Genomic DNA, 16,338 nt, shown 5'->3' with positions numbered 1-16,338 from the left:
CTGAGTTGAGCTTCCTGGCAGATTAAAACTGTATGCCGCAGCGGGACCCAAACCTAGATCCTTTGCCTTTCGCAAGCAAGTGCTCTGCCGACTCCTCCCTATCGAAGCACGACTCACAATGCACCTCTCCTCTCCCCCCCCCCCCCCCCCCCCCCCCCCGCCAAAATGAATTTTCACTGTGTAGCGAAGTGTGCGCTGAGTTGAAACTTCGTGACAGATTAAAACTGTATGCCGCAGCGGGACTCGAACCTAGATCATTTGCCTTTCGCAGGCAAGTGCTCTGCCGACTCGCTATCGAAGCACGACTCACAATCCGCCTCCCCTCCCCCCCCCCCACCGCCCCGACAGCTTTACCTCAACTACCGTAGTATCTCATCTCGTACCTTCCAGAACTCTTAAAACTGCGGAGACATCGTTAGGAAACAGCCTGGGAAGTTCTTTCCTGAATAAAGCTAGGAGGTGAGGTACTTGTCTAAATGTAGCTGTGAGCTGTGAGTGTGTGTTTGGGAGGGGGGGGGGGGGCAGCTTGGGTAGGGTTTGGAGGGCGAAGAAGTGTGACTCGGCCTTCGATAGGGCAGTCCGCAGAGCACTTGCCTGCAAAAGGCAAAGGATCTAGGTTCGAGACCCGGTGCGGCATACAATTTTGATCTGCCAGGAAGATTTTTTATACGTAAGTAGACTATCAAATAATGAAACTACTTGTAGAGAAAACACTATGAAAACAAACAATACTCGCCAATGCGACAAGACAGGTAAGCAAACAATTAGAAATTATGGAAAAACAAATAAAAGAACTTGGACAAAAGAACACAGACTTGCAGGATCGTCTATCGCTGACTTACTTGAAATAAAACATTTTCAGAAAGCGGTTGAGAATTCTTTTTCTGACTGTCAACAACAAGCAGTTACGAAAAGGCAATGTGTTAAATGGCCATCTGAAGGATTGCGACTTTACACCGTCCATCTTACGAAGCGTTTTTAAACCAGAGCAAATATATTTCTTCATTTGGCTGATAATTAAGTTAATAATGATAACAAAAGCATAACATGGAAAACACCAGTTATATTCACAATAGTGCATGAGTGAGACGTATGCGTGCACGAGCGCGCCTTGTGCCTGTAAGCGTCTACGCGGTTCAGTAAGGCTGGATGGTCAGCAGTCACACCAGCCATTCCTCGCAGCATGTCTGTTGGTGATAACCAACCGTTCATTCCAGTAATCGTATCGTAACCTATAGGAATCATAGTCAATCATAATCGGTTTCAAACCCGACAGGAGCTGCTGATGTCTCTGAATGCAGGTCCATCTCAACCTGTTTCCGTCCGAACCTTGCGAAGAGGACTGCACGCATTGTACATCTGGAACTCGGAACCTTGCAAAAGGCTATTGCTACTGTGAGCTACTCTGAGCATAAAAATACATAGTTCTCCATCAGAGATGGCGAGAGCTAGTGGAAAGCGTAATGGTACAACAAACAAGCGACTCGTGAAGAAAATTTGTTTAACTGACTTTATTTATTTTGAGTGCGAGCTTCCAGTCTTTATGCCAAGTGCTGGCCCTCTGCAGGTCTTCGTGCATTCTAAAAATTTTACGTTCCTGAACTTCTTTGTAACAGCCAGGTCTACTTTATTTGCTACAGCACTCCGTCGTCAAGCAACGAGTTGCCCATCAGGACCATCCGACCGCCGTGTCATCCTCAGCTGAGGATGCGGATGGGAGGGGCGTGTGGTCAGTACACCGCTCTCCCGGTCGTTACGATGGTTTTCTGTGACCGGATCCGGTACTATTCGGTCGAGTAGCTCCTCAATTGGCATCACGAGGCTGAGTGCACCCCGGAGAACGGCAACAGCGCATGGCGGCCCGAATGGTCACCCATCCAAGTGCCGGCCGCACCCGACAGCGCTTAACTGCGGTGATCTGACGGGAACCGGTGTATCCACTGCGGCAAGGCCGTTGCCCTTATTTGCTATAAATGGCCCATAATGCCAATAACATTTATATCATCAGTCATGCAGGTGCTCGTTGTTTTTGTCCTAAGCCCTACTAAATGAGTCTTCATAGTGTTTTGTACTGCTTCTGTTCATAGCGACCTTACTCTAGTTTCCGTCAGATGAATTCTTAAAAGGAGTGCGTAATTAATGAAGAGAGGGCTTACCACGTCTACTTCGACTTGCTGCCAGCGACGCATCACCTCGATGAACTCCGGAAGGCGGTGCTGCTGCCGCGACTGGAAGATGCAGGGACACAGCAGTGCGACGAGCGCAGCGCATTCTGACGTCCGGCCCGTGAAGTTTCTCAGCAGTTCCAAATCTGCGGGAACGCATTCAGTAAATGAACCGCAACCCGGTACGTTCCGATAGTTTTAAGAGGAAATATGAAAGAACACAGCCTTCTCTGCTGCGCTTATGCGCAGTTCACTAGAGCAATAGACACAAGAATGAAATGATTTGTTGTAGAAATACTTCAGCACTCTCAAAAGGAGGGATATCAGAAAAAACAACCGTATGGAAGAAGACTCTCCTTGGGCTTGGTGGCGAAAGGAAGTAAATAAATCAATCACGAAATCTTCATAACATTTGTTCCATCTCCACAAACGTAATAGAGAGCAGTACAAAAACAGAGGAGTTGAATAACTTCGAAAACGAAATGGTGGTAATGAAAGTGCAACGTGGAGGCTGAACGAGCCATGTTAAGAAGGATGTGAGACCGATCTGTTTCAATCACTAATCCCTTTGCATAACTTTAGCGTGCTGGGTGTAATGGGACAAGACTCATTTTATATTTTGATGTGAAATGAGAAAGCCAGAAATGGATGTTCATTTAGTCAGGGATCGGTTTCGGGCTACGACAATTCTCAGACCAATCTGTTTACAAAAGACAAAATTACGATATATCAAAACACTTGTTTATCTTACATACGAGTGCAAAGCATAAATGGATAGAATATCACAACCAGTACATACCAATATTTGCCAAGTAAAATCTCTGTCCAAAGTAGTAGCAAAAAAAGTTGGTACATATGTGTATGGTCTCAATTAATGTTCTTTAAGAAACTTAACAAACGATACAGGTCAATATGGAAACTACCAGGGAACCTAGGAGACGTCACGCCCTCTTCGGGACGTGATTATTTTATTCCTGGAAAAGTTGTTTCCAGAGCAATCCTCAATCTTAAATAAAGGAGTGTAAAAAAACGATGACATGCTTATTAAGAAGATGTATTCCACCATTCCCACTGATGTGACTTTAGCATTACCAGGAGTAATGTATTACGTAATACCATCTTGAACAAGGGTGAAATTGAATTTCTGGAGCTACTCTGTTTTAGTTTATCTTACAATTACTCTAGCTCCGACGCTATGAATATTAGTAGCCATATGACCTGGTTGTAGGTAACTCTCAGGATTGCTCGCAAATATTTTCACGAATGATTTAGAGAACAGAGCCTTCGATTTGCGTTTGAAACCTCTCAGCGACGTAGTCTTCCATCAAAGGTAAATCTATTATGTTTTTATTATCGTAAAAGGTAACCATATTTTCAAAACTTCCATGAGGAGCATCCAGAAATCAGATATACATTAGAACTAGAAGAGGATAGTAAGGTCACTTTTGTGTTACTAGGACAGATCAGAGCCTTCGTTTTTCTATTTTCCGAAAAACTACTATGTCAGACGCGATCGCTTGCAATGATTCGAACCATCCAGTTAGACACAAAACTGATTATATTCACTCCTTCATTAAGCGTTTATTGAAGTCACCATTGTACTACGAGGGCTTTGATAGATAGCTCAATATTTTGAAACAAGAAAGCTTTAACCACTGGCCACGAGCAGTCTTTGGTCATTAGGCTTTAAAATAAACATAGGTAGGAAGGGCGCCACGGGATAATGGAGCTAAGAAATATCTGTTAATGCAATACAAGGGTTCATGTCAGATTCATTCGCCAGTGCTTTTCCAAAAAGACTTAAAGATGTGTTTCGTACAAGCCACCAACTTAAACTCAAAATAAAACACGAGTTGGATGCTCAGGGAAGGCGAAGAAATTTGGTTCCTCGGGGGTGTATCAGTTACAACTTCATTCTTGTGAGTCCTTGTACATAGGCCAAATAGGTAAAAATTTTATCTCCGTTATAAAGAGTATGTTAATCCGAACAATAAGACAGCATTCGGTCATCATCTTCAAAAGGAGCGCTATTCTGTCGGAAATATATATTCAAAATCCTCCGTTATACAACAAAGTGTTTGCAAATGGACATCTTGGAATAATTGGAGATTTTCAAGAACAAAATAAAAGAACGTGATAAAATTTTAAATGAACAGGTAGATTTTCATTTTAACAGATTCTTTTCTCTCTTTAGGAATGTGCTGTAATCCACACTTCTGCATTTATTTAGAATGTTGCAGTCTCTCGTCTCCCTCCCCCCCCCCCAATCATCGCTGTCCCCTCCCAGTTTTCCTTTCCCCTCCATTCCAAAACTTTTCGTTCTTGATACGCCCCCTCACCTTAACTGCAACTCCAATTTGCCCTCCCTTTCTATTTGTACTTGCCCCCTTCTTTCCTTTCTTTAATCTCATCCCTGTCCTTTCTCCACATCCTCTCTGCTCACCCCCTACTATTTTTAGCCAAGAGAGCGGTTCATACGCGTTGGGTTGCATAGCGGTCACTGTAGTGTGTTACTTCATCCAAATTACTGTTTTCATTGTATTCAGGTTGTAATTTAAGGGCCGGCCGCGGTGGCCGTGCGGTTCTAGGCGCTGCAGTCCGGATCCGCGGGACTGCTACGGTCGCAGGTTCGAATCCTGCCTCGGGCATGGATGTGTGTGATGTCCTTAGGTTAGTTAGGTTTAAGTAGTTCTAAGTTCTAGGGGACTGATGACCTAAGATGTTAAGTCCCATAGTGCTCAGAGCCATTTGAACAATTTTTTTTTGTAATTTAAGGTCCTTTATATTCCGTATGTTTGAAAGACTGATGATCTTCATCCTAAATGTCTTTTGCGCTTTAGCCTTCCTCACCCCTTCCCCTATGTCCACCCTTTCACGAATTACACAGCCGTGGTTGCCTCTCGGTAAGTCTGTTTTTGATAAGACTATTGCTTCTCTAAAAGATTTGTGTGCTTAGACTACTCATACAAGATTTGGCCGTTCACAGTATCGTTTGAAACGTTTGTCCTATGTGTCTCGAGAGTTCGCTACGCTTGATAAAGTTAATTCCCAGATCCTAGGTTTTCTAATTTTATTTTATGGTACAAATTTTCCGATAGCAATTTTCTGTATAATTATGGAAAATATTTATTGTAATGCAAAGCTTGTAATTTTTGCTCATCATTGGTTTGCACATTTGTAAATAAGCATTACAGGTTACTTTGCTATAGTTCTCAGTCTAGAGTCTCCTTAGCCTCCTATCATCCCCCTCTTCTCCCTTGCCTTTCCTTCTTTGTTGCTTCCCACCTCTCTCTACTCCTTTCATCCCATCGACCTCATCCACTTCCTTTCCTTCTGCTTTTCTTCAGACTACCAAATAAGTAATTATGGTCATTGTTGATGAGATAAGGATTTCATTCCCAATACTTTCAGTTTGTATGCGCAATTCTTCATTACATAAAATAATACTTTCACTTTTGTTAGCGTCATTCTGGAATACTGGCTGCATAAATCACGAAAATTTAGCTGAAACGTAGTATAAACCATTTACTGTTATTCATCATTCACACATGATTATTAACCGTAACCACTTGTGTCCCTTTAAACTCTAATGCCACTTTAAACTCGAATTTTACTTCCCTAATAACAAATTATAACAATTTTTTCCTCTGTATCACGAAGTGATAGTCTTTCATTCATCGCATTTCCGTTGATTAGTTATCGCCCATATAAATTTCACATTTTATATTCACAATGATTCAACGTAACTCCTCTCCTCATTATCCAGACTGCTTTCACTGACCCCATTGCTCGAATCAGAATCGTCGCACTGTATACACTACAACGCCCATCGTACATGCGTCCCCCAAAGCTATAACCCTGATAGATACGCTGCATTTAAACGAAGAAATAATAATAAAACCGAACAATAGTTTTCATAACAAAGCTTTTAAGAGGAGACATATTACCATCCGATACTTCACAAGTTTAGGAGCGACGTGGATTTCTAAGAGGTGGTTCAAAGGAGTGAAATTCCAGTCCTGAGGAGAGATGAGCAGAGGTCTAGGAGAAAGCTTGGTGACACTTGGCAGGCCGTATTTCGTATCTCCAGTGTATCCCAGGCATTTTCTATATGCTTCAAATTGCTGACCTGTCCGTGTGTTAGATAATTTCACCGGCGAAAACTTCATCCATTAGAGCAACTGATAGGATGGACATTATAGTCCATGAAGAGGACGTTTCTCGTCCTGACCTTGTTGCAAAGTTATAAGCATAACACAACCGGTAATTCTGATTGTACAAAATGATCATAACTACAGAATAAAAGCACTTACAACAAACAACACACTGTCATTGCATGCAAAAAGAATTAGAAAGAAACTAAACTGCGTAGTTCTAGTGTGTTGCTAACAAATGAAAAGCTACATGTCTGTGCAATAAAACAACAGATGATGAAGCTTGCATAAGGCTGCCCGGCATTAGACGGATGAAATCTTGGGTAACTCGTTACACCAATGAGCATGAAGTATTTACATAGAACGTAGCAAAACACAGTAAATGTGTTCACACATTGGGCGTGAACAACGAATTACTAAACATCGTGTTATCATTGATCATGAGGAAGACTAAAATAGCTAAAATGGATAATTTCAGTCTTGTGTTGACAATTAAAACCTGCCTGTGTCAAAACTACTACTATTTTGTTTATGTACGGAAACGAGATTAAAGAGCAGAAACACTTACACAATTAATCAAATCAACTGAAATATAGGTACGAAGAGAAGTTAACAACTACGCGCAGTAACAAGGGAACGGGTAACAGTGCTTACAACGAACTGCATCATCATTTGATAGAAGTGACAGTAAGTCAAGAATAAATATAAAATAAAGTGGCAAAGTAACGGTGTAAAGTCGGTGTAAACATTGTTTCCCGCTGTTGTTGTACGTAACTACGTTGTTAACCTTTGTTCGAATTTATTATTCAGTTGTTTTGGTTAACGGTGTAGCGGTTTTTTACTCTTTCACGTAAGTTCTGCACGTCAGGTTTTGTCATTCCTTATGAAGATTATAATCGCACAATCGACTTTCGCACTCGAAAGAGGCCAAGTACTCTGTTGTTAGCCAACATTTGGACCACTGCAGCAGGTGGCCTTCACGATCGGGATAAGCGCCGCCTTTTGATCTTACATAGTCATCCAGAAACGGCAACAATTTCCATCTGAACTGTTACCGACCTGATTTATCTCACAATCACAGTTTCGACATAGATGCCATTTGCTGATGATAACTTACCCTTAAGTGCGTCAAAACTTTATTCATTAGCGTTAAGAAGACATAGTCTTCGGGTTCAACAAAACTGATATATTTCACATGACGTGTGTAAAAATAAAGTTACCGTTTAAAGTTAAACAGATGTGTGAATATGTTTCGGCACGGGCACGATGTCCTTTTAACAGTTAAGAATATGTATCGACGTATGTCACGTTGAGTTGCCATTTGAAAATGTCACACGCTCAATTACCGCTTGAAAATGGCACATTCGTCGAAATCACGATTGTAATTCTAATTAATCTAGTAACAGTCCAAGCAGAACACGTAATTGCTAAGATTCTGTACGAGAGTAGATTTTAGGAAACAGAATTCTATGATACACAATGGGTGGCAAGAATTTATATGTCAAATCAACATACGGTTGAAAGCTAGTTACAAAATTTATCGAAGGTGAAATTACTTGAAAACTTCATAAATTAATCTGGCTAGCGATTAAGGCGTTTTCGTATTGTGTAACTTCAATTAGTTGTATGTGTGCTATGCGAATGCAAATGGAACAGAACTTATGTTACTGTTAGAAGAATTTGACAGAGCACTGAAAGACATAGGTCGAAACAAGGCCCCAGGTGTAGACAACGTTCCATTAGAGCTACTAATTGTTTTGGGAGAGCCAGCCATGACAAAACCGTTCCATCTGGTGAACAAGATGTATGAGACAGGCGAAATACCCTCAGACTTCAAGAAGAATATAAAATCCTAACACAAATTCTTTACAGAAGAAATTCTAAACGTGGTAGGGGTAAAACACAGGGAGCATTAAAATTAATGCTTCATGCTATCTGATATACAAAATCAGAATTAAATTGATCTTTCATGCAACTAATTAACTGTGAAGTAATCTCAGCCCCAACAACTGCATGCCTGTAGAAACAATATGGGTCGACGTATTTTCTTTTTCATTCTTATGTGGACGTCCTGTGTTCTTATTTCCGTTTTTTTCGCCCTTCCTTAAGGGGTGTGGTCATGTGTGAGTGATTTGAATGTAGTAGCAGACGAAATCGGGTGGGTTTCTTAATCTTCTACCAACCTAAACGGCGTCAGTGGAAGGCATAGAGCAGGAACAGGAGGATTTGGCCAAAGATGTGTAAAGCTAAACGTTTTCCTAGCAGAGGTTGGTCATGGGCCTCCACCACCATCTCGGGCTGCTCGGGAGGAGAGCTCCGCGCGACGGTTAGTCAAGAGTTTTTTTGAAGACAGGTAAGCGACCAGATGTTCCCTCAGAACGGCTGCGTCGAATACGGGATAAAAGGTATTTGAATATGTTACTTATTTATTACACTCAACAATTTTGCTCGTAGCTATTTTTGCAATGATAATTTTTAGTTCAATTAATCGGGTGCAGAAAACGTGATTTCCGTTAGGCGTGACCACGCGGTCTATAAATTCAAATCTCAACCCAAACCTTAAAAGTTACAGCTTGGCTCCTTATTTTTATTTGTGGTGAACATTTTTAAATTACAAAAAAAAACCTGTATCGAGTGTGCATGTTGCAAGATATGTCGATTTGTTTCCAAGCGCTTCACGCTAAAAATATGCCACCACCAAACCCTGCTCGATGCCAGCCACGAGGTGTATACAATTCTTGTGACTAAAAATGCTGTGGACATTCGCTTGCCCGTGTGAATTTAGTGTATGTGAATGTCTGTGTTTTAAAATAGAGCAGTGACCACGTGCTCCCCAGATCTTCCGATCCCTACAGGACTATGCAGATTAAAACCAACGTGGCTTGTAATTCTCAAGTGGGAAGACATAGGATCCCGTATAAAAATATCATGAATGTTTGTTCATCTGTTAAATGCAAAAAGGTTACTGTTAAAATTGCAAAAGATTAGTCGAAAATAAAGATTTTGTCATTTGAAGCCAATTTCCGTTGCGCTAATTTATTTCTCAACATGCCGGAAAAAGTGTCATATTAGTAGCATTTGATGAATAAGCTCCCCAAATCTAAAGTTCTTGGCACAAACTTAGTCCACAGCACGTAGTTTTCTCTGACTGCCCCCAAAAATATTTTTGCGTTATCCGTTGCGACCTTATATCTGTAGGTGAAAGGAACACCCAGAAATGATAAATTCAATCGGTATAAAGCTTGTTCTGAAAACTTAGGTGGGCCTAAACCTTAATCAAATAATGGGCAAAACATTCAGAGAAGACTACGTCGCCAAAAATAAGAATGTGCCAAGATGTTACATCACAGCAGACCGGTACAAAAAGAATAAAAGTAAAACCTACTAGCAAAAATAAGAAACCCCTTCACAGCCTGCCAATACGAATTCTATAATATTCAATACAGGTGAGTTGCAAGGCTATTTACAATTTGGCCGAAAAAAAAGTTCAAATGGCTCTGACAAGGGAACCTCCCCATCGCACCCCCCTCAGATTTAGTTATAAGTTGGCACAGTGAATAGTCCTTGAAAAACTGAACACAGATCAATCGAGAAAACAGGAAGAAGTTGTGTGGAACTATGAAAAATTAAACAAAATATACAAACTGAGTAGTTCATATCGAACATATGCAACATCAGGGAAAGGGGACCCAAGAGCGCCGTGGTCCCGTGGTTAGCGTGAGCAGCTAAAGAACTAGAAGCCCTTGGTTCAAGTCTTCCCCCGAGTGAAAAGTTTTAATTTCTTATTTTCAGTTTATGTGACAAACTCTTACGTTTTCATCACTTTTTTTGGGAGTGATTATCACATCCACAAGAAAATCTAAATCGGCAAGGTAGAAGAATCTTTTTACCCATTCGCCTAGTGTACAAGTTAGGAGGGTCGACAACATATTCCTGTCATGTGACGCACATGCCGTTACCAGTGTCGTATAGAATATATCGGATATGTTTTCCTGTGGAGGAATCGGTTGACCTATGAACTTGCGATCAAATGTTTTCGGTTCCCATTGGAGAGGCACGTCCTTCCGTCTACTAATCGCACGGTTTTGCGGTGCGGTCGCAAAACACAGACACTAAACTTATTACAGTGAACAGAGACGTCTATGAACGAACCGACAGATCATAACTTTGCGAAAATAAAGAAAGTAAACTTTTCATTCGAGGAAAGACTTGAACCGAAGACCTCTGGCTCCGCATGCTGCTCACGCTAACCACAGTGCCACGGCGCTTCTAAGCTCAGATTGTCCTTCATGTTGCCTATCTTCCACGTGAACTACTCAGTTTGTATATTTTGCTTATTTTTTAATAGTTCCACACAACTTCTTCCTGTTTTCTCGATTGATCTGTGTTCAGTTTTACAAGGCCTATCCACTGTGCCAACTTATAAATAAATCTGAGGGTGCGATGGGGAGGTTCCCTTGTGAGCACTATGGGACTTAACTTCTGAGGTCATCAGTCCCCTAGAACTTAGAACTACTTAAACCTAACTAACCTAAGGACATCACACACATCCATGCCCGAGGCAGGATTCGAACCTGCGACCGTAGCGGTCGCGCGGTTCCAGATTGTAGCGCCTAGAACCGCTCGGCCTCCCCGGCGGGCTTTGGTCGGAAACCAGACGGCAGTTTTAAGAATCCGGGAGCCACGAAATGGAAGCATTGATTGAGAAGGGAGTCAGACTGGCTTGTAGCCTACCCACGATGCTATGAAATCTGTATATTGAGCAAGCAGTTAAGGAAACAAAGAAAAAATTGGAGTATTAATTAAAGTTCCATGGAGAAGACACAAAAACTTTGAGGTTTGCCAATTGATATAAGATGAACATCAACAAAAGCAAAACGAGGATAATAGAATGTAGTCGAATTAAATCAGGAGATGCTGAGGGAATTAGATTAGGAAATGAGACATTTAACGTAGGAGATGTGTTTTGCTATCTGGGGAGCAAAATAACTGTTGGTGGTAGAAGTAGAGAGGATATAAAAGGTATACTGGCAGTGGCAAGGAAAGCGTTTCTGAGGAAGAGATATTTGTTAACATCAAGTATAAATTTAAGTGTCAGGAAGTCTTTTCTGAAAGTATTTGTATGGTGTGTTGCCATGTATGGAAGTGAAACGTGGACGACAAATAGTTAGACAAGAAGAGAATAGAAGCTTTCGAAATGTGGTGCTACAGAAGAATGGTGAAGGTCAGATGGCTATATCACGTAACTAATGAGGAGGTACTGAACAGAATTGGGGAGAAAAGAAATTTGTGACACTACCTGACTAGAAGAAGGGACCTGTTGGTAGGACACATTCTGAGGCATCAAGAGATTTCCAGTTTAGTACTGGATGGAAGCGTGGGAGGGTAAAAATGGTAGAGGGAGGCCAAGAGATGAATACAGTAAGCAGATTCAGAAGGATGTAGGTTGCTGTAGTTACTCAGAGACGAAGAGGCTTGCACAGGATAGAGTAGCATGGAGAGCTGCATCAAACGAGACTTTGGACTGAAGACTCCAACAACAACAACTGTATTATGTAATATACAACATGTAAATAGCATCAAATTGTTATGTAACGTTCGCTGAGAAAAAAATTTCCAAACCATTAAATAATTAATTAACGACATGTAGTTGTGTAAATTTCTAACAGAGACGTTATGTTACGTAACGTACTCAAGTGCGGATGTTGTCTACTTGGACGGATTTCATATGTGTTTTGCTTATTCAGTTTTACACCGAAGCCAAGATTATCAGCGGGAGTGCTATTTTATCAGCAGCAAAGACAATAAAGACAGTACTACAGTACTATTACAGACTGATTGAGGAGGTGATTGAGGGTGGCCACGCATTGCCCTTCGTGTGCACTTCATGCCACCACTTCCCGCCGACATCCGTGTGAAGTATGGTTTTACGCGCTATAGGGCTGCAGTAGAACACAGTTTTTCATGAATGTAAAATGATTTGCTTCGACGAAGCAATTTTTGTAAGTAGTACAGTTCTCTTTTAAGTGGACTTTAGTGAGAGGGCTTCAGAAAGAAAGCTTAAATTATGAAGGCAGGCCAAGTAATCCTGCATTACACTTCAGAGTAGCGCAGATACATGACACTATATCTCAGTATAGTCACGAAAGTCTCTGTAAGCAACGGTCGGAACGTTCTATGAATCGTTCAGTTCCTCGACGACAGAAAAGCTTTTCGCAGGCAGTGGCGTAACTGAAAACAATGGAGTTTGTTCTCACATCTGCTAATTTTCATTACTTCTGTCACTCTCGAGCCATATCCTGTGGTCATTAGACTGTACATTACATTCGTTTGGTTATTATTCACTCTCATTTTCAATAAGGATAATAGTATCATTAGCGAATCTTATCACTGATAAATCTTCCACCCTGACTTTTAATCCCAATCGCCGGCCGAAGTGGCCGTGCGCTTCTAGGCGCTACAGTCTGGAACCGCGAGACCGCCTCGGGCATGGATGTGTGTGATGTCCTTAGGCTAGTTAGGTTTAAGTAGTTCTAAGTTCTAGGGGACTGATGACCTCAGAAGCTGAGTCCCGTAGTGCTCAGAGCCATTTGAACCATTTTTTAATCTCAATCCGTAACCTTTATTTCCGTCAATGCTTTAACGAAGTACAGGTTGAACATGAGGGGAAAAGGACTGAATCCCTGCCTTAACTCCTTTTTATTTCTAATACTTGTCTCTTGACATTTCATTTCTACTGTCTCTTCTAGGTTCTTGTACATGCCCATGTTTCGTTAAAGCTTCTACAATTTTTTGAAACATATTTTTCAAATATAGTGTACTATTTTATGTTTTAAACACTTTTTCTGAGTGGATAATTCCTGTGAAAGTTTTTTTTAAGTTCTTATCCAGGAGACACTTATGATGATTCTGGACTTCTGTGCTATTACACTGCGCAAAAATTAGCGGACCACTTTTTCGAAACTCCATTACTCCCACCTGTGGCGACGCTTAAGTTTGAAAGTTTGCTCAAAGGTGCGTAGAACGTTCCTCCGTAACGGTACAAAAGCGTGGAGCCCCGTGCGACGCTTCAAACAGCAAGATGTCAACAGGTGAAAAAAAAGAGCCATACCTCAAAAGTTCATGTGATGTGTTAGGTTGGTTAATGATGTCACATTGGCCCCGAATTTCACCAAAATTCTTCCCAAAGCCACCTTGGACGTGTCATACAATGGGAAGACTGTCGCATCCCCTTTTACCCACATTTCACCCCTTCTTTTGACGCATCTCCGATGGAAGTCAGAACCACGACGCCCAGCCAAATCATTCGGTTTTCTTGTCAGTGGCGGAGGAAAATACTTCACACACACCGTGCTCAGAATCGCCACGCATAGACAGCAGCGGGTGGCATAAAGGGCATCAATGAGACCACCCTTACGACTGGGGCGTTAATTGCCACACATTTTGCTGTCGAAAACGACAGTTCGCAGTGGGGTGAGCACAGGAAGACGTTCTTTCAACCTTTGACACTGGTGACATCCTCGGGCTGCATCCCCACTGAACATGATCGCACCCGATTGGAGCACAGCTCCCTGTTCTATCTGAAGTTTTCTAAAGAATCTATATCAAACATCTCATGGAGCACTTGGACAGGGAAGGGCTGATCCCCGCAGAACAGTTCGGTTTCCGGCACGGCCACAGCACGCAGCACCAACTACTGCGTTTTGTCGAGGACGCGACGGGAGCTCTGGAGCGCCGAGAGCACTCAGGGGCGGTATTTCTTGACGGCTCCAAGGCCATTTACTGCAAGTGGCCCGAGGGTCTTCTATACAAACCTTTTATACTGGTGTTCCGACGCCGCACGTCAGACTCATGGCGTCATATCTGCGTGACCGGACGTTTCACGTTTGTGCCGAAGACGGCATCTCAACAAATAGGCCTACACGAGCGGGAGTGCCACAGGGGTCGGTTCTCGGCCCCCTGCTGTACTCCTTGCACACACCCGACGTGCCACGCACCAACAGGGTATCACTTGCACTATACGCGAATGACACCGCACACTAAGCGCATTCCCTAAGCATTAACGTCGTTCGCCGCAGCTTACAGGACGCATGCAACGTCCTCTGGGCCTGGGCTACAAAATGGCGGCGTAAGTTCAGTGCTAATAACAGCCAGGCCGTCATAATAACGCTACGTAGAGAGCCCATGGACCTTCAGTCTTTGCGAATCATGGGAGGCCCCATCCCCTGTCTCGCACGACTATATATCTAGGGATAACTGTCGACAGGCACATCACCTGGAAACCGCACATCCGTGACTTCTGGGGGAAAACCCATGGACGTTTTAAGGCGCTATATCCCCTACTCAGTCCACAATCGACGCTTCCTCCACACTGCTGAATTACGCTGTATCTGTCACTGATCCGACCAGTGCTACAATACGCGTCTACATTGTGGGGGAACGCAGCCGATACACACATACGTCGACTCCAAGGAGTGCTAGGAAGAGCTCTGCGACTCGCCTTGCTAAGGGTTCCTCTAAGACACATCATTTCGGAAAAACCCGCGGTGGCACCCGTCTAATTTTATTGAGAATCTTATATACCTGTACAGACAGAACCCGTCAAGAAGTTCTAGGCGCTGGCAGACCAGCAACTCCTTCGACACTCTTCGATTTGGGGTGGTCTACTATCAAGTGCAAGAGCAGCAGTCTGGTGGCGAAAAAGCCGCAGTGAAGCCTGCCTGAAAGCTCCTGGGACTTTCGCAGCTCTACGTTTATAAATTCTCGTTAAAGGAGGGCGGGTGCCACTGGAGTTTTGGCGATCAGGGGGTGGGGGGTGGGGGCTTAGAGAGTCCTTCTGCCGTTTTATTCACGCTAGTGTCAATGTCGCATCCCCCTGTGATCACGCCACAGCAGGACACAAAGTAGAAGCGCTGAAAAAGTAGAAGTGCTGAAAAACTATAAGTGCTCTTAGCCGCTTCGGCTCAGGTTCAAATTTCGTCGAATATACAGTCCCTAGTGGTTCCAACCTGAACACGATAGTAAAAAATGCGGTCGCGCTGCGCTCCAAACAGGTGTGATTACATCCAGTGTGATTACATTTAGTGGGAATGCACCTCCACAATGTCCTCAGAGATGGGTTGAAACGCCCGAGGGCGTCAGCAGTGTCAAAGATTGAGTAGAAAGTCTTCCTGCGCTCATCGCACTGCGAAGTATCACATTCGACAATGAAATGTGTGGGAATCAATGCCGCAGGGAAAGAGGTGGTTTCATTGACGCCCTCTTATACCACCGCCTGCGATCTTTCCATGCCGAGTATGGGTGGCGGTGTATCTGGAATATTTCCATCTGCCACTCATAAGAACACTGAGTAACCGAGTGATTTGAACGCTGGGCGTCGCGATTCCGACCTCCGTGATGGAGACGTCAAAAGAGGGGGTGGAATGTGAGCAAGAAGGCTGTGTGTCTTCCTATCGTGTGACACGTCCACGGTGGCATTGGGCAAAATTTTGATGACATATGGTGCCGACGTGATATCATTAACCGACCTTACACGTCAGTCGAACTTCTGAGCTATGTCCCATTTTCGCATGTAACAACACCTCGCGGTATAAATCGTCATCGAGTCCGAGGGTGACGTAGCAGAGCCCCACGCTCTTGCACCATTATAGAGGAAGATTGTTCGCATCTTTGAGCTAAGTTTCAGACTTAAGCGTCACAATGGATTGGAATTATGGGTTTTGCAAAAGTGATCGTTTTAATTTTTTTAGGCTGTGGCGTGCGGTAGTACGCTGCGGCTGTTGGTAGCGGAGCGTTTGTTCACTGGGGAGTGTCGTTTGTATGCAGAAAGGTGTCAACTGAACTGTACGTAATACGTCTTCCTCGAGGAGGGAAACCTTGAAATTTAGTTTTGAATGGAACACCGGGAGGCTGATCCGTCTCCCAGTTCGGATATGGAGTATTAATAATATGGTTTGATCGGAGAGGAAGTGACATTCTAATTAATAATGTAGTGAATAGTGTATATGCCAAATGTATAA

At 42.9% G+C, this 16,338-nt stretch overlaps 1 protein-coding gene and 1 pseudogene across 1 annotated transcript in view; both read right to left on the bottom strand.

Moving 5' to 3' along the window:
* The window catches only part of LOC124796077 (phospholipase B1, membrane-associated-like), a 102,366-nt gene that overhangs the window by 19,680 nt on the left and 66,348 nt on the right, over nt 1-16,338 (bottom strand). The window contains exon 5 of the mRNA XM_047260166.1: nt 2,157-2,311. Within this exon, the coding sequence (XP_047116122.1) occupies nt 2,157-2,311 (155 nt within the window). The remainder of the gene's footprint in view (nt 1-2,156; nt 2,312-16,338) is intronic.
* LOC124727360 lies at nt 1,842-1,959 on the bottom strand (annotated as a pseudogene).

Source organism: Schistocerca piceifrons, chromosome 1 (genome assembly GCF_021461385.2).
Source record: "Schistocerca piceifrons isolate TAMUIC-IGC-003096 chromosome 1, iqSchPice1.1, whole genome shotgun sequence".
NCBI lineage: Eukaryota > Metazoa > Arthropoda > Insecta > Orthoptera > Acrididae > Schistocerca > Schistocerca piceifrons.
The sequence above is the reverse complement of the archived record's forward strand: the minus strand, read 5'-3'. Positions and strand labels throughout refer to the sequence as shown.